This window comes from Chelmon rostratus, chromosome 23 (genome assembly GCF_017976325.1).
Source record: "Chelmon rostratus isolate fCheRos1 chromosome 23, fCheRos1.pri, whole genome shotgun sequence".
Lineage (NCBI taxonomy): Eukaryota > Metazoa > Chordata > Actinopteri > Chaetodontiformes > Chaetodontidae > Chelmon > Chelmon rostratus.
The window spans coordinates 15998504-16021985 of NC_055680.1; the positions used below are offsets into that span (position 1 = coordinate 15998504).

Genomic DNA, 23482 nt, shown 5'->3' on the forward strand with positions numbered 1-23482 from the left:
TTGTCTTTTATTTCCACAAAATGCCCGCGATACAGTATGTACATCAAAACATGGCAACAGTTGGAAAAGGAAAACGTAATTCTGTAGGACAAAGACATAAACAATAAAATAAAAACAGTTAAACAACCTGCTTTCCGGCGAGATTTCATGTTTTTCTGCAGTGGATTCGACAGGTGACAGCGAATTTACGGTCTTGTGAAAAGTGTTGTCACGTACGTATATTTGGGAATTAAACACAACGCAAGTTAAAACTATTACAAATTAGAAACCCAAAAACAAAAAAACACAAACGAGACTTCTTCAAAAATAACCAGTGGTGGATTTAATGCTTTTACTTAGTACAATTACAGTCGTTTGACAAAAAACAAAAAACAAAGAAAAAAACTTGACTCGAGATCCTTTTCCTGGAGCTTTCAATGAAATCTTGCAGCACTCTGTTAAAAGCTCTATGATCTCTATTAAAAATGGGCTTTTTAAAAGGGAATTTGGCCCCGAACACTGGGACTGATCCATGCAATCTCTCAGACTATTAGTGCAATTAGTGCAAAAACTGATCCAATTCATTTTTCACACATTTCTGCGATTCCGCGAACGCCGAGCCTTGACGTGCGCCTCAGCTCCGTGAGGGGATTTGAAGGTTTTGGTCACTGTTCAGTTTGATGTGCAGCGGTTAAAGCTGTGCAATGTGACTAACGTGCCACATCACAAACACTCCAGCTGGGGGGATTAAACGAGATATTTCTGTTTTCTAAACTTCTACAGGCGCGGATATAATCAGGACCGTTCAGGCATTTTAATGAGCTGTGAAAAAACAAAACAAAGAAGCAAATGTTTGTGATGCATCAACAAAAAAACACAAGCTATACATTTACATTGAAGCTGCATTTAAAGGGTAATTCTGCTATTTTTAATTTTTTTCCCACACATGCTGGGGTCCAAATAACTAATAGGTACAAAAAGCTTTGGATTTGGTCCAGTAAATTTCCTCAGCCGGCAGCTTTGAAACAGGCAGCGATGGCTGCAACATCAGCCTTCGGGGCAAATGTGCCCGTCAAAGTATGTCCACTAAAAGTTCTTGTTTTTTCATTGTTATTTTAAGTGTCTGACAACATTATGGAAAGGATCTCAATTGAAATCGGCCTTTTTGTTTCCCCGGAAACAGCCGTTGTACCATTCTGTTCAAAGCCACCAGACTCCATTGACAAAAACAGTAATTTTACCTCGCAGAACTCAGGAGCTGCTGGCCCACTGCTGCCTCGATCGGTTAGTTTGTTTCAGATCAGAAACAATGTGATCACTTAGAATAACAATGTGATCCTGTCAATGGCAGAAACAAACACTTTTACTGGACGGGCTTTAACAGGCGCATTTGTCCCAAAGGATTACTTTGCAGCCATTGCAGCCAGTTTCCAATTCCAAAACCTTTTGTATCCTTATGTCATTTAGACTCCAAAATGTGTAAAAATCAGGCCCAGGTTGAAAAGGAATGACCATTTAAAGGCAACTACAACTACAGTGGAGATGCTCTCTTTATTTTTTTAGCATGCCATACTGCAGACTGGGCTCAGACATTTTTCCACTCTCCATGTTCCACTTCCCCAGATTTCTGTCATGTTTTCAGTGGTAAACCGTGCGGTGGACGTCACTGATAACACGATGAGACATGTGATGCCACAGCTCAGAATAATACAGAATCTTTTAGCGACAGAACTGTAGACTTGTGAAGGCTGTATTTCCAGTCGTTCTATAAAACCTGCATCTGTCAGTCTTCAAGCAGCAGCCGTGTTTGTTTATTAACCTGAAGTGAGTTGACTTTTCTTTCTTCTCCAGTGGTGCCAGACCATCTGCTTTCATCTAAAACCTTCGAAAAAGTTCATGCAATCTGTTAGTGTCTGTCCATGGAAAAGAGAAACCTTTTCAACTTTCCCTGCATATTTTCCATTTAAAATTCCAAACTCTGTCCAGATGTTTAATTTGCAGATTTTGCCCAGGGGTCAAAACAATGAGGCTGAGCAAATCAACTTCTACAATGTGTAACCGCCTATTTTCCAAACTTTTCCGCACTGTTTGTTTGTAAACTTTCCAAGTTTCTCAAGACTTGGAAAATGCATTTCATGTACTTACAGGACTTTCCGGGCCTGTTCAGAAACCCAGGGGTTTTTACAAGTATAACGAGGCGTTTAGGGGAACCTTCGCTTTTTGTCTGTTTTAGTGCTTATCTGTCCTCAGAGGGCTAAAATCACAGCGGCACCGGGGTGAACGTGAAACCTGACACCTGATCTGTTTTCCTGTTTAGTGAAAAAAGTGTCTAACTGATAGGATGTACACAAACGCATCCCTTGATGCGAAAAACTCTGGGTGCACTTACTGTAAAAAACCCACTGTAATTCAGTTTTACATGCTCACATTGAACTCACCACAAACTCTCTCATTCACACAAACACACATACATTTTCCAAAGAAACAAAAGGATTAAAAACAGCGAACATTGTACAGTAACCACATCACCCCCCCCCCCCTCGCCTCCCCTTATTAAACTGTTTTCCCCTGGAAACACTCAGCTAATGTTTTCCAAAAGCCTCACTCGCTCTCTTTTTCCTGCCTTCATCCCTCCCTCGTTCGCTCCGTGCCTCAGGGCCGAAGGGGTCTGCTCCATATTGTCTTCATTAAAGCCGCAGAGCATCGACCTGGTTTGGAAACATGGTGTGTGTGTGTGTGTGTGTGTGTGTGTGCAGAGGAGGAGGCTGCTGACTCCTAAACCACATTCTTTAAATTCCCTGTAAACAAGAGAAAGAGAGAGAGAAATGAGAGGGGTGAGCACAAATGCATTCACACATGTGTACACGCACTCGCACTCACACACACACACGCACGCACGCACCCACACAGGGAGGAGGAGGAGGGGAAAATGCTCAAATTCAGCACATTAAGTGAGAAACAAAAAGAGGTTAAATACACATTAGACACCAATAGAAACCAAACCAAAGATGGAAGCAAACACACACACACACGCACGCACACACACACACACACACACACACACACACACACACACACACACACACACACACACACACGCACACGCACACGCACACACTTTGCTACCACTGAAAATGCAAAACAACATCTGGCTGAGGTGAGCCGCGTCGCTCCTGAGGAAATACAAGCATGCAAAAACGGAATCGATATGGAAATAACAACGTTAAACAACACAACGAGTTCATTTGCATGAGGGCACAGATTGGCCTCGGTGTCTGACACATGCGCGCGCGCACACACACACACACGCACACACACACACACACACACAAATGTTTTGACACAATAGCTGCATTATAAAGTCTCAGCACCACTTCTCTTTATATATTACACTGCAAACAATGCTGTTTTGTTTGTCTGTTGTTATGTTAAATTGCCTGATTGAGGAAAATAAACATGTCGTGCACGCGCACACACACTCACTCACACACACAGACACACACAAAATCACACAGTGGATGAGTAATTGCTCTGACACATGTAGCTGCCCTACTGACGCAGTGAGGGAGGATGTCCTGTTTGTCGGCCATTGTGGAGCTGTCAGAGGAGTCCCGTCGCCTTCTGCCTGCGGTGACAACAACAGCGGCGGCTTTATCGCCGAGCACGCTGGAAGGACTCGGCTGTTTGTTAGCGCTTCCACGTGTTTGTCCTCTGGATGCTGGTCACTGTGGCTCGTATCTGAGAGGAGGTGACGCCGAGCGTACATTAAAACGTCAACACCCCGAAACGCTTCAAGCTGCACAAAGCGTGCTCGTGTTCGCTGGCCTGTTTGGGAGGCTTTGGGCTGTGTTCAGAAAACATGCCGCCTCCTGATTCACTTTAACAAGGCCACTGCGTTGGCAACACGACGCTTCCCACAATGAACGAATCAGAGGGTCATCTGCACAAAAACCTCAACCTGGTCACAATATGCCACGATGTCGTCACCCAGCTGTGAACAGGCTGATTGTGCTGTTTATCCACAGCTGTCAGCATGAAAAGAGAAAACGATGATGACTTCCCACAGCGGCAAAACTCTTCTTCACAGCATCATGAAGCTTAGTGCATCGTTGATTCACCTTCAGAGTCATGAATGACTCATTACACTTACACTTGACCCTGTCAGATGGCTCTAATACCCCTTTCACTGTACACAGTGGCTGTGGTGGATCAGTGGTATTGTAGCTGTGAATCATATACAGCTTTCCTGTTAATATTTAGGTCTGACGCCGTTTTTTTTGGTTAGGGTTAGGGTTTAAAAAATGCATTTTTCAAGATGTTTTTTAAACTAAAATGTGTTATGCAAGACGTGAACTGCTGTAAAGAATAACTCAGTGTGTTGTTTGTGTGAGTAATGCTAGTGAGTGTGCAGGGGAGTGTGTGTGTGTGTGTGACAGTATGAAGTTAGCAGTGATAGCAGTGATAGCAGTGTAGCATGTGCACAGTCTGTCCGTGAATAAATGCTACAACTCCTCCACGACCCGGGCTGGGTTCTTGCGTCTTGCTTGTCTGTACAGGGGGTTAGCTCCAAAGCTAGCAACAACTTCGGCCTAAGCTCATTTAAGGTGCTTTTTGATTCATTCATTAGCTTTTTGTTGCATTTTTGCTAACTAGTTTGCATGCACTCTCAATAGCAGCACTTAGCGTCAGGGTGCTACATGTGTTTACTGGAAAACTGAGGTGTGTCTTGTGTTTTTCCTGTTTGAGTGTTACTTTTCTTCCTAAATGCAAATATGTGGACGTCCTTTAAAAACATTCTTGTGTACTTCTGAGTGGGAATCACCACTTTCCTCAAAATGAACTTCCCTGACCATCTCCATCTGTCCCACACTGATGCAGACCCCTGCATTTTAAATCTGTTACAATTTTCAGCCCAAAACTTCCCCGTCTGGACTTCCCACTGCAACGTGCAGGGAATCCCATCACTCTCGTTTTTTTTTTTTTTTTTTTGTTGAGACTGTCAACTCAGCACAACAGTGAGGGCGAGACTTTCCCTTTCCACCTCGCAAACTCAGGCCACGATTACTGTAAATTGCAATGAGAAAAGCAGTTACAGCCGCAAGTGAGTCACGCCGGGTTCGGACTTTATACGTGAACTTTAAAGGCCGCGTGAGGTAACTGAGGACGGATTGCTGCTGACTGAGTTTCTGGGGCAACAGTCGCAAACAATGCAAAAAAACCTCCACTGTGACGAGGGGGAAACTTTCAAAAATCACGACGTGTGCTAAAAACAGGAAAACTGCATTAGAGAAGAGGAAGTCGAGCCTCGGCAGCGCGGACTGAGAGACAGCTGACGGGATATTTGCTTAAAAAAACCTCTAAATCTGATCACAAGCTCAGTTTGCATTTGTCATTCAGCACCGTATTCTCTCCCTCTCTCTCTTCCTGAACAGGTGTTGGTCAGCTGATCCCACAAAAAAGCCAGTTGAAGACGTCACCGCGGCCTTTGGAGGCTTGTGACGGGCATTTTTAATTATTTTCGGATGCTTTATGGACTGAAACATTAATTGAAAAGCTGCTTTCGTCCCTTTTCCTCCCATCAGTTCTCTCTCTCTCTCTCTCTCCACCCCCCTGCTTCTCTTCACTTTCCAGATGTAGACGGTAAATTCTGGTGAAGTGACGAGCGTCCACGGGGGCCTCTGATATTTACTACCCGCTAACGTTAATCTATCACAGCATCTGTGGGTGGGTGTTAGACTACACACATGTGAGTGTGTGTGAGTTTCTTAGGTGATATTTTGAATGTGTACATATGTCTTCTCTGAACATTTGTGTATATTCCTCTGTGAACGTGTATTATTCATGACAAGCATCTTATCAGCGCGGCGGAGGATTCATGAGTGCGAGTAGCTGGATGTAAAGATGCTGCAGTGTTTCCATGCTGACACACACACACACACACACACACTTGCACAGAAAGGCTGGCAGTTTACACACCACCGTCACACTGATGAAGCTGAACACACACACACGGAGCCCCCGGGGAAATCACCCTACCGGAGTCTCGTAAACACAGAGTTGTGATACACAGTCAGACAGCTGCTGCCGCTTCTGACAGTCACCTAATAAAAATCACATTTTAATTAATGCACCCGCTTAACAAGCCTCCGTGTGTTTGTTCGAGAGAGCAACAATAGGAGAGACTGAGTAATTCCCAAGATAGGAAACACACAAAAGCACATTTGGGCTCATATTTCTCCATTGTCTAAATGTTTTTAATGCCTGTCGCAGTGTTTACCATTTGTTTCTATCACATACATTAAGAGGAAGTCTCTCCGGGTTTCTATTCGACGATAATAAAAGCTGTCATGTCTGAGAGAAACATGTCGGCTTCTATTATTTCAGCAACATGACCCGATGTGGTGGTAAAGGCTTTTTGGTGGCTTTGCAGCCACGTTAGCGACGTGGCTCTGGGAGCGCCGCTGTCTATTCAACACGTTGGTCAAAAGTAGAATATTTTGACAACTCAACGCCACCAGCAAGTCAAACTTTCCACTTATCCAATGAAAATGTCTACTTGACAGATACCCCCAAACATGTGATCAACTTCCTGTCAGCCTCAGGTACCTAGCTAGTGTTGGCATGCTAAAAGTGCTATTACAAGGGTACACTAACATACTAAACTTTATCAAAAAGAGTAACATGCTAAAAGTAGCATCCTAACCACGAGCATTACAACATGCAGCTGTTAACATGACAAACGACAGCCACAGGTTGTTAGCAAACATGCGAATACATGAACTGTGGGCATGTTTGAGCAACACGATAGACAAAAACAAAACAAAACAGAGATCACAAAAAAGACAGAAGGTAAAAGGACATAAAAGAGACAGAGAAACTAAGAGTGCTAACGTTAGCATCCAGCTCAAAGCAAACCTACGGTGTTACAAGGTAGAGCTAAGTTTTCAGACTTACCAAACTTAGCTAACATTAGCATGCTAATGTACTAATGTTAGCATTACGTGAAAACATACAACTGAGCCACAGTACACCTAATTACATTATTAAGCATAGACTGATAAAAATTTAAGATGAATCTGAAAATGAGAATTATCACCTCATGGTCGCACGCCTCTGCCAACCAATCAGGTTGCAGGAAACTCATTTAATATGTGAAGTGAGTAATTTGAGGCAATATAATAAAAGGTATTTTCTTCTATGTATTTTCTTATAAAAGTCAGTATAAAATCATTAAGAAATATAAATATGTAAGTGTGTTTGTTGGTGAAATGGACGTTCTCACTATGTTGACATGTATGATTCCAGTGAATAATGTCCAGAGAGAAACATGCTGTCTTTACATAGAGACAATTTGTCCAGAGGACTGGCAGAGAGCTTCATCACATGGTGCAGCAACAATCACCTGAAGATCAATATCAGCACAACCAATCAGCTTGTGGTGGACGACCAATGCTTCAAATATGGATGCTGCTGCAAAAAGGCAACAAACGTGGACACACATGTTGAACCTGCAGCTCAGAAGATCTGTACAACATTATGATGTCGCAGTGAAGCTGACCTTTGACCTTTTGGATATGAAATGTCATCACTTCTTAATTTTATCCTCTGAGACACTTGTGTGAAATTTTGTCATAATTAGCGAATGAGTTATGGCTAAAAACCCTGTTGTGTGAGCTCACAGAGACCTTTGACAAACAAAATCTAATCAGTAATGTTTGGGTCCAAGGGAACGTTTTTGCCAAATGTGAAGAAAATCCCTGAAGGGGGTTCATGAGATATCATGTTCATGAGAGTGGGACATAGGTACGGATGGACGACCTGAAAACATCGCCGCCGCAGAGGTGTAACAAAGTAGATATCTGACGACGTAAAACTCGAGCCTTATAGCTACAGCTAAGCCTGACAAGCTTGTTGCTAATGGTAGCATGCTAACATTATCATTCAGCTCAACACACAGCTGATTGTAAGGACATCAGGGGCTGACGATGTAGGCAAAAGTCCAGTTAAGACTGGTCTGCTGTCCCACACATATATTTTATTTAGCTATAAAAAAGGCCTTTTCATTAGCGCCACCCTCAGGACAAAATGCACACCTTCTGCCTCACTACTGGTAAAGATCTAGCAAAGATCTAGACTTTAGCAAAGTCACCATCCATTGAAAAACTGCATGCACATCATTTCCTGCTGGCACTAAACGATGTGTATGAGTTTAGAGTTACAAATATGGCTTTGGGACACGCCACATGCTTAAGGACAATGAAAAAAAATGAAAGGATTTTTGGGGATTACCACTTTAAGATTCAAATCTTTACAGTCCATTCGTGACAGCAGATGTGGGCGCACACACACACACAAACATGCAAACATACACACTGCTCAGTTTCTCAGGGAAACCAATGTTTATAAGCAGCACAGCACTTCCAAACCAGAGGAACACTTATCCACCCCAATGATGTCATGTGGATATGTTCGCCTGGAGGTGTGTGTGTGTGTGTCTGTTACAGCCAATCCTTATTCTGTGTTCGTGTGTGTGCATTCGTTAAGCTAACAGACAGGGAGGCCTTTCTTTAATCAGATGCAGAGACAAAAAGACACGCACATTTACACCAGTATTTAAAATTATAATTCGCTCGCTTCTCCTCGAGGCTTGGGTTTCTGACTGCTCGCTGTGTGGCGAGAAGCTTTGTGACAGAACTCGTTTGGTAAAAAAAGTAGTTCATGGCTTGACGGAGAGCAGAAGCTGGTAGAAGAGAGAGAGAGCGATGCAAGAGAGGAGAAAAGCAAGGATGAGGACATAAAACAGATCTGACAGGTTGAAATCAGGACCAAAACCTCAATGGAAGAAAGAAGTGGATCTCACACACACACACAAACACACAAGAAATGGTCAGGGAAGCCATGAGATCATCTTTGTCCATCAGCAGGAACAAGCTCTCCAGGAAAACATATCAAGATTATATATATTTTGCTGAGAAGAGGCCCTAAAATCAAACACATCCCGGCGATGACTAGAAATTCAGTAAATTCACACACTTCAAAGTTAAAAGCCGAATCAGCTCTGACAGAGCAAAGGCGGAGAACAAGGGCTCTGATAGGGGAGGCAGATGGGACGCAGCAGCCGAACACACATTTTCCCACTTTCTCTCCATCTCTGGCTCGCCTGCATCTCATTTCTCCCCCCTTTCATTCTCTCCGTCCCTCCGTTCATCCGCTAATAAAAGCCGTATGACTGGAAACCAGCGATACTTTCAACCCCTCCGGTTGTGATGGTTTGATGCGAGCCAACAGGCCGACTGAATTTCGCCAAATAAACTCCTGTTCCCTTGATTTGACGCGACCTGGAGTTTCTCAGAGCGCGGAGCTTAGCGCTGTTTGGATAAATCGCCGCCGCGTCCAGCGGGGTGTTTGTTGTTTGCCACAGTAAGACGATCTGATCTGTTTAAATGCATGAAGTTTTAGCTGCTAATTGGTACCACGTCCAGTCTTAACAGGGATAAAATCGGAGAACACATATTTTTCCCTAAGTTTTGGCTTTTCATTCACACTGAGCTGAAGAAACACAAAACAGCTCCTCAAACACCAGTTCCAACCGAGCCAATAAAAATGATTATCAGCCTTTCATAGACATGGCAGAGTACTTCCTCAGGGGACAAAAAGCTAACTCTCCGTCAGTTCCAACTCTCCCTGTGATCATTTATTTGCTTTAGTGTAGCTCGTTACATAATGCAGGTGTTGCTCTGCAAAAGCAGTGATCTGATAGAAGCGTTTGAAGGGGCTGATGGGTGATAAACCAATACATGGGCTGCAGAAAATTATTTGGCACATTCATAAGTTGCATACAATTAGCTAAATTTCCTTTTGTGTGCTGAATATAAGCCTCAAGGTGCGTTCACACTTAGCGCAAAGCTCATTTTTGCTTTACAGTATTCACAGGAGTCACATGGTATAGTCGGAGGAGCGGCCGCCTAGTCGCTCTAGGCTACTGCAATTTTGTTTACTTTGCAGAAACCACATCCCACATTCAGATGTGGCCCTAACTGTCAGTCAGAGTGAGAAAAATCTAAATCTGCTACAATGGATACAGCTCCCGCTAACGCTAATTAGCTAATGAAGCTGTACAGTATTTACACAAAGTTAACTGCTGGAGTGTTTTTGTAGTACAAGCTTGTTTGCTCAGGAACAGCTGAGGTACAACCGTTCATTAGCATTAGCGTGTTAGCTGCAGCTAGCTAGTTTGCAGCACAACGACTGTGTGTGTTTTCCTCTTTGTACATTGTTATAATCAGAGATTTTGCTGTGGTTGAGCTGCCTTTTCCCTTTTTGATGCGAGAGACTTGGATACGAGTTGCGCACACTATGCTAACTATGTTCTGCTGTTAATGTCGGGATGTTGTGCTGCAGGGACGTGGCTTTGTTTGGTCATTAAAGTACTGCAGGTTCTCGTCTGCTGGACGTCCACGCTAGTTAGCTAACCCTGCTGTCTACATGCTAACAGCACCCTTCACCTTCAATGCTAAGAGTGTTTGTCGTAGCACCGCAAACCTGGACCTGAACATCAGAAAGAGGCTTTTGCTATTTTAAGATGAACTGAATTGATTTATCTGTCTTGACATTAAGGTTTATGTGTAGGAGGTCAGTTTAAGATCCACAATCAAATCATTGCTTTAAAGTCATCTCCAACAATATTAGACATCTACAACAATATTAGACATATCATTTATGTGTTTTTGTGTATTAAATCAGAAAATTATCAATCACAGAGAGAATGAAAGGTCACAGAATTGAGCTTTAACCTGTAGCACAGTCACACTCTGCACCTGATGGAAGCGAATGCACCTTTAACTTACAGAAGAAGAGATTTAGCAGCATTTCTGTCACTACTTTTCACACTTCAGTGCAGAAAAAACAGCCACACAATGCTAATTGTTAGCAGAACCCCTTTGAGACACAGAGTTAATCAAACAATGACCTCTTCTTCCTCAATGACTACTGCTGTGGTGCCTTTAAGCAAGGCACTTGATTCCCAGTTACTATAGAAAAAGGGAGTTAAAACATCTAGAATCAAAGTAGCGACATAGCTTTAAGTTTTTCAAGACAATGCTAGTTTTGAATTTTGTGGTTTGGAGGAAACAAAATCCGACTGAAGCTTTCACATCGTCCAAGCTGCTTTAACATGAAACTGAAAAAAAAGAAGAAATCTCACATTTTTCAGCGTAACTTTTCACCATGAAGTGCTGTGATGTGACCAGATTGTGGCCACGTTCGCTTCCTCCCGGCCCCTTACCATCAGCCACAGTGTTTTAGCATCTTTCATTCAATCAGTCACTCTCTCTCTCTCACACACACACACACACACACACACACACACACACACACACACACAGAAACGCTGCGTCAAATCTAACATTTCACTGACGGAGGGAAAGGAAGGAGGATTTCCTGTTGGTCTGCGGTTAACACCTCAAACACACCAGATCTTCTGCACATACAAGACAATGGATCATCAGGCGCTCGCTATATAAAGCATAATGTTCGGTAAATGAACTCCACCCGTAGACGTACTCCTCGCTTGTTCCCGACTTCACCTCCTTACAATAATTCTCCCGCCGCTCAACTTTTCGCCTGCGTTTCACCCTGCCGGCGGATCTCTCCTGGGTGTTGCGGGCTGTCAGCACTGAGACCAAAGGCCCGGCTTCAGGCTTAACCACACGGCTGCGCACGCTCTCGCAGATTAATGTACAAACACACATGTAAAGGAACGTATAGAAAGAGAAAGATGCAGAGAGGAGAAAATACCACATGTATCAAGACCCCGACTCTGATTGAAGGGGGTTGTGGATAAAAGAGTGGGGTCAGCAGCACTGTATATTCACACACACACACACACACACACGCACGCACGCACGCACACACACACACACACACACACACACACACACACACACACACACACACACACACACACACACACACACACACAAGGATGTTAAGAGCTACAGGGGGGGAAAAGAGAGAAGACGAACAAGTCATACTTTCATCCCACACAGAGACGTATAGAAACAAGAGCAGACACATGAAACCACACATAAAAAGAGCCTTGCAGAGACAAAAGGGCTTTAGGTGAGCGAGGGTTCAGAAGACACACAAACACACAGCTGCCTCCACACCCTCACCCACACAAACAGGCGCACCTGTGCATCCTCACAAGCACACACACACACAGACACACACACCTTTGATGGTGCTGATGACCTGGTCCAGGTGTTTGGTGTCGTTGCGGTCCGGCCGACAGCTTGGGCTTATCTCCAGCGAGTAGTCGGGTCCGTACTCTGTGAAAAACTAACACACATCACAGCAACCATCGTGTCAAACGTCTGGTTTTATGGGTCTTAAAATGATTTTTCTGATTCACAGTCACACTTTCATCCCTCACATCTGCACGCGGACGCTGCAGCAGAGGGCCAGAATACACTTTCTCCTCTGTGTCTCTTTCTTTAAAGAATGCAGCTGCTGTCCTGGAAAATTGCTGGACTTCTGAAGACCTGGATTTTGAAACTGACTGCTGATGAATATTTACACAGGCTTTCAGGGATCATTCTAGAAAAATGAAAGAAATTCAAAGCAGTGGAAAACATCAAAGACTCCAAATATTGAGCTGCACACTGTTGCGTAATCAGCTATGTTCTCTTTCGTTCGGGTAGATTTTTCCTCATATTAGGGATTACATAAACGTATTTAAAGTAGCAGTCGTATTCATGTTGGCAGTGAATGCAGTAGTTAGTAAAGCTCTCCCCTTCTTGACTGAAATAGTGTAGAAAACTGCCACGCTAGCAGCTCTGTGAAGCCATAGCTGTGCTTTGAGCGAAATGCTAACAACGACAATGCTAACATGCTGATGGTCAGCAGGTACAATGTATAGCACGCTAGCATGCTAACAATTGTGAAGTAGCAATAATCACAAAGTACAGTGCCAGTGCAATGTCCTTAATTATGCAGGTTATAAAGGGTACGAGAAAGTACGAGTTACAATTTTGACCTGATGATGGCGCTAGATGCAAAGTCAGGGATAATTTTTAAGCTAATTCATCCTGATGGAGACATCAATCTCTATGTCAAATCTCACTGCCATCCATCCAATCGTGGTGGAGATGTTTCCACAACCACAAATGTGAACCTCATGGTGGAGCTGGAGGAAAAGCCGGAGCTTCACAAAGTCGGCGGGAATCACCCTCTGGGCATCGTGGGTATCACAGAAATCTGCCCAGTATTTGTTGAGATGTTTCAGTCTGGACCATCAGACATAGCCGCCCCTCAAGCCAGGAAAACACAACAAAAACCCCCCATCTGAGCTTTCAGATGGACACATGTTCCTTTTTGTCTGATCTCAGCGTGTTGTCTAGGAGTTGCATTAACACAAACAAATGCACGGAGAGAAAATGTAATACAGAACACAGACGAGGAACCGCAAATCAGTCAAACTTCCACTGGACAGAAGAATATAAGGAAAAAAAAAGCCTGAGATTTCAGCAAATACCGAAGGCTCCTGGCATTTCATGCAGAGTCGGACCAACGCCATGAAACAAAACCAGCAAGCAGACAAAAAAAAAAAAAGAAGAAGAAAAAACAGGTGGAAATCCAGAGAGTGGGTTCAACCAGAAGTTAAAACCAGAGCACGTCAGTTGAAAAAACATATTTCCAGGGAATCTGTCGGGCCGTGACTCAGTGCCATGAGAGCAAAACAAACTCGGGGGCCAGATCTGACCACAAGTGCGTCAGTCCAGTCGACTCGACTGTTGTGAAAGCCTTGGCCTCTGAAGACTCAGCAGAACGCAGCGACCGAGCCGAAGACGAAACGTACGGACAGCATGTATCAGACGCTTCTCTTTAAAATGACAGTCTGTCTGTGGGAAATCACATGTTCTGAAATTACAACCGGAGCATGAAAGATGGACAAAATATTCTCAACTCAAGGTCTACAAGCTTCTTCCTGAGCCTTCAGCTGCTACTCTCAGTCTTCCTCAGTAGATGGACTTACCCCCCCCCAACACACACACAGTAACACTTACAATACATGTGTTTTTGTTTGCAGCTGTAATCCTGCAGGTAAAATAGAAAAGAGGGAAATTACAATAATATTAATCCAGACAAACTCTGCAAAGATTTGTCTTTGCTAATCCCAACAAAGCTTAAAGGTGAATTTTTGCATCAAGTTAAAAGTTGTCAAATGCTTACATTTGACCTCACCTTAAGTGCGGCAACACCTGCGAACTGCTCACGTCCCACCGAAAATGAACAGGGGAAAACGAGCCGTTGCAGTGTGTGATATTCAGATTGCTGTATCTTATTTTTTCGATCATCTCATCTATAAAATGGCAGAAAACGTTGAAAAAGTCTCATTACGAGCTGCCGCAGCTGAACGTGACGTCTTTGGGTTGCTTGTTTTGTCTCATCAACCAAAACCAGAGGTTCAATTAACAGTGATATGAAGAAAAGAGAAGAAAAGAAGCAGATGATAAAAGGCTGAAACAAGTGAAGGTTCGTCATGTGCTCTTGATAAATTCCTTTAACGATTCATTCATAATCAATCATAATCATAATCATAATCAGTCGGAGATCAAATTTCTGTCTCTCTGCTTAATCGACTCATTGCTGCACCGCTTGAATTCATGTTGATCTTCTCGGACTCGAGGTAAAGACAGCAAATGCTCCACGAGCACGACGGGCTGCTCCTTTAAGTTGGTGAAGCGATTGCGCAAACATCCCATAATGATTTCTACGATGATGCCAGGGTCATTCTAAAGGCGGGGGTATGTTGTTTTGGATTGAAACTCTTTAGTGGATTAGATGGATGTCATTAGAGAAGACTACAGACAGCCTGTTGGCAATACACACAGACACACGCACACGCACAAACACACACATACACACACACACACACACACACACACACACACACACACACACACACACACACAGGGCTATTAAACAAAGACAGAGTAGTCTTTGTCTTTCAAGTACACCAAAGTATACTCCTAGTGCATGTTGGCTAAGCTGTGTGTGTGTGTGTGTGTGTGTGTGTGTGTGTGTGTGTGTGTGTGTCTATGTGTGTGTGTGTGTGTGTGAGTCACAGAGAGGGAATGCATGCTAGTTTAGCAACGGCAGATTAAGGTAAGAGCGTGTGCATATTTATGTATATACATACGTGTGTGTGTGTGTGAGAGAGGGATTGAGTGAGGGCCAATGGATATTTGCTTGTGTGTGTACATGCATACAAAGGTAAGGCCGTGTGTGTGTGTGTGTGTGTGTGTGTGTGTGTGTGTGTGTGTGTGTTTGTCTGTTTCCAATTAGATCCGATGAGTTTCTGTGTCTTACCTCCGGTCTCAACAGAGCTCAACATGAGAATAGTTACTTCACACACACACACACACACACACACACACACACACAGACACACACACACAGACACACACACACAGACACACACAGACACACACACAGACACACACAGACACACACAGACACACACACACACAGACACACACAGTATTCCCATGAACCCAGTGCTCTGTCTCCCGCTGTCCAGCAACACAAACACACACACAGGAATCGAACATGCAGTCTCCTGCTGCCTGCTTGTTTAGCTTGGATGACGGGAGAAGAGGGAGAGAGAGAGAGAGAGAGAGAGAGGAAGAGAGAGGTGCAGACACACTAAACCAAACACTCATTTTCCTCTAATATCTCTATAATATTCCTCATGTTTCTTAGACCGCTGGGGCCTGCAGAATGACAGAAAAATGCTGCGAGGTGAGCGTGCGACATAGAGAAAATGATAAAAGAGAGACTTTGATGCAGTGATGCAGCGAATCTACGTCACCTGGACAAGGTCAAGAGACAGAAAACCCTGACTGGCTCCAGAGGCTCTGGCAGAGACGCACAGGGAGATAAATAGAGGAAGGTCTTTACCACAGTCCTTAACATGGACCCTCTGCCCATCACTCACTACGATGACCTTGTTTGCAAGAGAAACAGGCCTTGATGCACAGAACTCTGTGCGTAAATCTAAATAAAAAGTTTAAATAAATGCTGTAATTCTGGATGATTATCATGCATCTTGTTTGTTTGTTGGTGCACATCTTTGCCTTGACATTCACCTAAATTTGAACCGAAGTGTCATGAGTACTAGTTAAAGCAGCAGTATTAACAGAGCTGTGTACTTGTATGGCAGTAGCAGCAATAGTACAGCTAAACTGTAGTGGCATACTGATGTCTCTTCTTCAATACAAGCATCATTCACTCCTCCATCCAACACTAAACTATCAGTCTACATCAGCCTCACGTTTGACCTGCAGACCCACATTTTACTGCTTGTGCTCATCTTATCCACAGTCTGAGGAATAAAAGCACGTCATTCTCGCAGTAAAATCAAAGCACATCACTCAGGAGAAGATGTTGCACCCAAAAGTGGTTCAGCCGACTTCACTGACGGGCAGCGGTGGAGCAGAGAACAAAAAACGCTTAGCTTAGCTTCACGGTTCGATCATTTTAAGACAAAGCTCAGTTTGTAAAGTTTAGCCTGCCTCACCGCTGCTGTGTACAATGACGCAGGAAAAACTAGTGACAGTACAAACAAATAATAATGGAAATAGTTGCAATAAACTAATAAAGCTTGACAAGCAGCAAAAGTAGCAGCATTAGCTACAATAGTGCTACCAGTAGAGTGGTAGTGATGGTCGTATTCGTAACACATCTCTATCCATCCTTATGGATAGACAGAACATGTATGTGAAAAGTGTGTGTTTGCATGAGCCCATCTGTGGACAGCAGTGTGTGTGTGAGTGAGTGAGAGAGAGAGAGAGTGTGTTTGTTTTCACAGCGATCAGCAGGATCTCCAGCTATGAAGGATGCCGAGCCGCACAGCGGAGGGGAAAACATTTCGGGAAAACAAATGGACCGTCTGCTATCAAGCTGCTATCTAATAAATGTTTTCAACAAGGAAAGGAAAGCGGCCCGATGCCCAAATCGCAGTCACATACTGCACGTACACCTCCCTCACTCCCATCCTCCACATGTTTTCACCAATCCATCTTTTTCAGACTCATCCGTCAGTTCTCCTTTTAAGGCACGGTGCCCTGCAAATAGTGTTCGTGTGTTTTTTAAAGCATTTGGAAAGCTAAAAGGAACCAAGTCTGAGAATTATTAGTCGGCTTAATGTAGAAGAGTCCATGCAGTCAGTTTTAACAGTCTTTAAAACACTAACTGATAGGAACATATGGTAGCAGATGACAGTGTTTGTGTAGTGCATGCATAGAACAAAATTTACTTTGTAGCTTTAACAGAATCTGGCTACATCAAACCCCCCATAAAAGTCTTTTAGGGTACAACAGGGTACAACAGGGTGCAGCAGGGTGCAACAGGGTACAGCAGGGTGCAACAGGGTGCAACAGGGTACAGCAGGGTACAACAGGGTACAGCAGGGTGCAGCAGGGTGCAACAGGGTGCAGCAGGGTGCAACAGGGTACAGCAGGGTACAACAGGGTACAGCAGGGTGCAACAGGGTACAGCAGGGTGCAGCAGGGTGCAACAGGGTGCAGCAGGGTGCAACAGGGTACAGCAGGGTACAACAGGGTGCACCAGGGTGCAACAGGGTGCAGCAGGGTACAGCAGGGTACAGCAGGGTGCAGCAGGGTGCAGCAGGTTGCAACAGGGTACAAAAGGGTGGAGCAGGGTACAACAGAGTGCTTCAAGGTACAGCAGAGTACAACGAGGTGCAGCAGGGTACAAAAAGGTGCAGCTGGGTACAGCAGAATAAAACAGGGTACAATAGGGTAACTATGTATGAAATGTATGTAGGCTCTGATTCAAAGCTTTTGTGTGTGATAACATAAATTGTGAGAATGTTTTTCTTGCTGATTTAGACTACAAAAATGTTTGAATAATAAACTAAATTTGTAAAAATAATAAAAGTTATATGAGTTGCTTCATTTTGCATGAAGTTCTGCCACATTGTAAACACTGAGCAGCAACGATGCAAACTTCCCCACATAAAGGCTGTTTTCAGGATTTGAAAAGCAAAACTAAAAGCACTTTTCTCAAAACGAATTACCAGTTCTTTAAAATTTTACCAGAATTACCAGTTCTTTTTGCATTTTCCTAGAACAATGAAAGGTGATTGTTGATGGAGCAACATGTGGAAGTACAGTATTATGGTTTCTCTAGCCCCACCCAAATGTAGCAGCATTTTTAACTGAATTTTGAGAAATTCTTAATTATTGTGTTTAAATCCACTTCTGTTATGTGATTATTAGGATTTGGTTAATCAAGGCGTTAATTTTCCAATCCGGTGCCATTAAACCATTGCAGGAGAAGAGCGCGCAACAACATGACGTAATCAAATGAGCGCCAGTCAAACCTCACGTGGTGAAAAACGATGTAGAAAACATGATGGATAACATCGCATTTCTGTTTGTTTTATGCATTAATTTGAGGAGGGTTTCCGTTTCCTCATCGCTCCACACAGATTTGATGTTTTTGTCTCATTGGTTAGTGTTTATGTCACATGATTTGTGTACGTCATGATTTATTTGTCCGTTTCCTTTGCACTTTTTACCAAATTGTCCACCTCAGCCAAGTGCAAAAACACTTGAGCGATATTTTGAGATTTTTGGGGGATTTTTCTGGATTTTTGTATGTGCAAAGTATCATGCATGCAGGACCCCTGGGTTTATACAAACATGTTGCCTGATAGGAAAATAAAAATGAGGATAACAAAGTGAAGAATGATCCAGTCTTCTAGAAACAAACCTGCCCGTGAACTTGAAACACAAACATTAAAAAGACAACAGTAACAAAGACGTGACTCCCTAAAGGAAACCAGACAGGAAACCAACTCTGTCAGCTACATCCCAACATTGATCAAGCGCTGCCCCGACCGTGATTCAGTCAAATAAGCTACAGCAGCGACACGTTGGATTGAGAGAGATGTGTAAGAGATGCGTGGAAGTGGAGTAATCAGCTTCTTCGCAGCACATTTTTCTATGTCATGTTGTAAACAGACAAATTCCCCTTTGGGAACACGCACACATTCTACTCCGGCGATGTTTCCGGTGATTGAGCCGTGACTCTGGGAGCCGACACATCCCTGACGGCAGCGAGGGGCAGGACAGGAAGTGGCTGCAGACAGGAAAAGAGGAAGTAGGAAGTAAAGAGGCGGGACGCTTCCCCGCTGCCAATCTGGGAGCAGAGATGTCCTCCCTTCCTGTGTGGCTCTGAGACAGACACACATTTGTATTTACTTGCGTTGCCCTCACTACAGACGGTGTATTCTGCCGGTTCGTTAATATCCATCATCATTACAGCGGCATCTGGCCACACAGACTTTTTCCACAAGCCCTTCAATGTCATAATCCATTGTCGTCTAATTGGCTTGGATGGATGGATGGAAAGCTCTCATTAATGAGCTACAGCTTACCCAGACACCCACTCACTGCTTCCTTATGCAAGACAACGACACATGACACACAGAAGCATGTTTTAGATCAAATCTGAATCCGGAGTCTGCAAATCTAGCAAATCCAGGTGCCAGTTTCTTTATTTTTAGCACGTATTTAGCTTCGTGGGCCTGCGGTGGAGACAGGAAAGAGAGGAGCGACAGAACACGGGGAAGGTACAGTACGAGACAAAGGATGTGAGCTGGATTGACACCAGCAGCGGAGGAGCACATGCTATGTGTGTCGGCCTGCTGAGGCAGCAGGGCAGACGCAGGAAGTTTGGATGTGTGGCTTGTTTTTTATGGGAGGAACTCAGCTGCTGGGAAATTACAGAATTAGAGGAGAGGAGGGCTTCAGGGTGGAGCAGGTTGAATGTTTTCCAAACACTTCTCCATTAAACGTCACACCAGCGTGGAAAACTGTCCATCACATATACCTGTTTAAATACGGAAACATTCACATTAGCATCACTAAGGATACATTATGCTAACATGCTAACTTTTGGGATAGAATGTGTTGAGTGATTCTAAGATGCTAACAATAACATATGTCATGTTAGCATGTTAACAAGCTAACTTTTAGCATTTAGCCTCTAAGATTGTTAGCTTTTGTCCCACCACAGCTGCTAGCTTAGCTAAAAACACCCTCTGAAAACGTTGTTTTTTTGCTGACCTGCAGTGGTTTAATGTCACTTTGCTGCAGATTGTGCAGGTGCAGGTGATGTTATCGTTGCGTGTGGTTGGTGGAAGCGAAATGGGCATGAAACTTTTACCTTAGCGGACCGCAAAAGACTACATTTTAGCCTGGTGTAAGTTAAGAATATCAGTATATCTATAATTTACTACTCTTTAAGCACAATTACTTAATCATGTTATATAACACTGAGCTGTTCATTGTTTTATTAGATTATATATTACTCTTACATATATTATATACTTAGTTACAATGTTTGCAACTATGTTTTATATTAGCTTAATTGCTCTTGTATAGTTTTATTCATATTCTTATTTCCATTTGATATAGTTCTAATTATTATCTTATAATTGTCTTCATATATCTGTACTTATTTCTGCCTGTGTAAAGATTTTATATCTCAAATGTCATTTGGTGGACAAATTTATCATTCCATTACCATGTTTGTATGGATGTATATACACATGAAATCACCTCCGATGTAAAGCAAATTCATTTTCAGATGTTGGCATAACAGACATAACGGGCCACCTGATGGTTGAAGGTCATGCAATGCTAGAAGTATCTGTCAAATTTGGACTTTCAGAAGTTATTCCAAGTAAAACCTGCAACACATAACAGTGTAGCTACTCTCCCGGCATGATACCCTTCTCTTTTCCCCATAAGATTACCTTTAAGGCACACAAAAAGCTAACGCTCCGAGCTTCCCTGCAGCTATGACATTAAAAGGTCAAACGCTACACATAAACGTTCTTCAAGAAGTTATAACAACAAGTAAGCTGAAGGAAAATTCTTCAAAAAAAAAAAGAAAGGACAATCCCCATGCCCGTCCAATCAGGAACACTCACTAACCTTTGACCTCTGTGGTTATTCTTAGCGTGCCCCATGCTGCTGCCTCCGATTCACACGCAGATTGACTCCACCGCTATCACACAATGGGGGGTCAATCAGGATCAGCTAAACGCTAATAGACAATACAAGTCAACAGGGAGGGTTAATGGCTACAAAAGGCACTTTTACTTGTGTTTTTATAAGATATGGCAGTATAATAAGTGTGGCAGAAGCAGGGCCATTGTGCGGGTTATCTGCAGTGTAATATTTTGTCTGGTAATCAGTGAATATTACAGCACTATTGTTGATGTGACTGGCCAAGTCTGACTAATGTTTGTGTTTTTTACACTACTATTTTTAATCATTTACTCCAGGGTTTTTTTTTTTAATGCCCAAAACTGAGCACTCCCCCTCGTGAGTAGTGAGAAAAAACAGAGAAAATGTGAATTTCATTAAAAATAAACACTCCCAAGAAAATATTTAAAACAAAGATCAAACCAGACATATTTGTTTGGAGAGATTTCAGTGAGATTTGAGCAGACAAAACAAACTAAAAGTGTTTGAAGTGGCTGTTTTTGCATGTTTGAAACTAGATGAAGCATCATTTGTGACAGATTTTGTTAATTATGGACAAATCTGGAGCCTTTTTCCTTGAGTGAAAACACCTTCACTTAGTGCAGCTTCCTAACTGACAGCTTCCCATTCGAGTAACAGCCGTTTCCTCCACACTGAAGGCAATTTATCATACAATGAAACACAGAAATGTCATAAAACAGGGCTGTGCATTATCCGACTGTAATAAATGTGTGCATTCATGTGGTTTTGTCTACAGTAGAGGGACACACGCACGCACACACACAAAACACACACATACACACACACACACACAGAAAAGGGGTACAAAGGTAGTTTTTGTTCCCCGTGTCGCTGGAACTTCAGCTTTGCTTGGTCATCATGGATAAATGCCCCTCTTATCGAGCACAACGGGCACAGACGAAGCCAAGAACCCACACACACACACACACACACACACACACACACACACACACACACACACACACACACACACACACACACACACACTAGTAGAAAATGACCTTCATATTAGATATATTACCTCCAAAATTGGAAAAAGAAGCCTTTAAGTGCTTCACTTTTTTGAGTTTAGATAAGCAATAAGGGTGTTTTTTGTTAAATTTGTTATGTTATAGTTGTGGTTTTCATATTGGTTTCAGGGAGAAAATGTGTGTGTGTGCGCGTGTGTGTCCTCTCGTCTTCATCATCTGTAGCAGCTGCCCGCACTGATAGTTGCTTTGTTTTCAGTGAGTGCTTCTTAATGAGGTCAAAGGCTATTTAGGGCCATTGGATGCCGACGAGGAGAAACAAGAGGTACCTTTATCGTGGTCAGAACACACGCACACACACACACACACACACGCACACACGCACACAGCTATTCATTACATTTGACCAAGACAAGGTCCAAAAATCAGTTGCTGGAGAAAGAGACTCTTTGTGTGTGTGTGTGTGTGTGTGATGGCTCTACTGGTTTCTATTTAGAGGGACGCCGGGTCTATCTGATTTACAACTTAGCGTAATGAGAAAACGAGTATTTAGCGATCACACGTCCAAATCCAGAAAGTGTTTCCACTCACATCTCAGCGGGTGCGTTTGTTTGCGTCCACACTGAGACCCGAATAACCCGAATAACCACATTAAGTTCCACTTAAAGCACATGATCCACTGTGACCCGGTGTTTGCAATAACCAGAGGGCTACATGTTGTGTTTCATAATCCTGTTAATGGTGGCCTCCAGGAAACATCTTAACATCATAAAACAACAGTGGGAAAACAAATGCAGTTGTTTGATTTATTAGCGGTGTCGTGAAAGTCGTTTGGCGGTTGGATTTCCTGGTTCAAACGCAACACTGACAGTAACTGGGCCATAATTCATACGTGCTACAGTAATTCAGCAACACTGCTGATTAATGGAGTCATGCTTGACTGTGGCTTTCACTCAGCCAGTTCAACGCTTTGAGGGTGTTTATATGTGCATATTCAAATAATGTGGTCATAAAGAAATCATTGCAACGCATGTACAAGCATCAAATCAGCGTTGCAGATAATTGTCTGCAGAGTCGTTATTATTGTTCAGGGTGGAGCAGGTTGAATGTTTACCAAACACTTCTCCATTCAACGTCACACCAGCGTGGAAAACTGTCCATCTTAAATACCAGTTTAAATACGGAAACATTCACATTAGTATCACTAAGGATACATTATGCTAACATGCTAACATTTAGGATAGAATGTTTTGAATGTTGGGATTCTAAGCTGCTAACAATAACATATGTCATGTTAGCATGTTAACAAGCTAACTTTTACCATGTAGCCTCTTAGCATTTTGTCCCACCACAGCTGCTAGCTTAGCTAAAAACACCCTCTGAAAACGTTATTTTTTTGCTGACCTGCAGTGGCTTAATGTCACTTTG

General features: G+C 43.1%; 1 protein-coding gene across 1 annotated transcript in view; it reads right to left on the reverse strand.

Moving 5' to 3' along the window:
- Nucleotides 1–23482, reverse strand: part of hdac8 (histone deacetylase 8) — a 31347-nt gene continuing 7865 nt past the window's right edge. The window contains exons 10-11 of the mRNA XM_041965036.1: nucleotides 12213–12318; nucleotides 1–2777 (exon numbers count right to left, since the gene is read on the reverse strand). Coding sequence (XP_041820970.1) covers nucleotides 2755–2777; nucleotides 12213–12318 — 129 coding nt within the window. The 3' untranslated portion in view covers nucleotides 1–2754. The remainder of the gene's footprint in view (nucleotides 2778–12212; nucleotides 12319–23482) is intronic.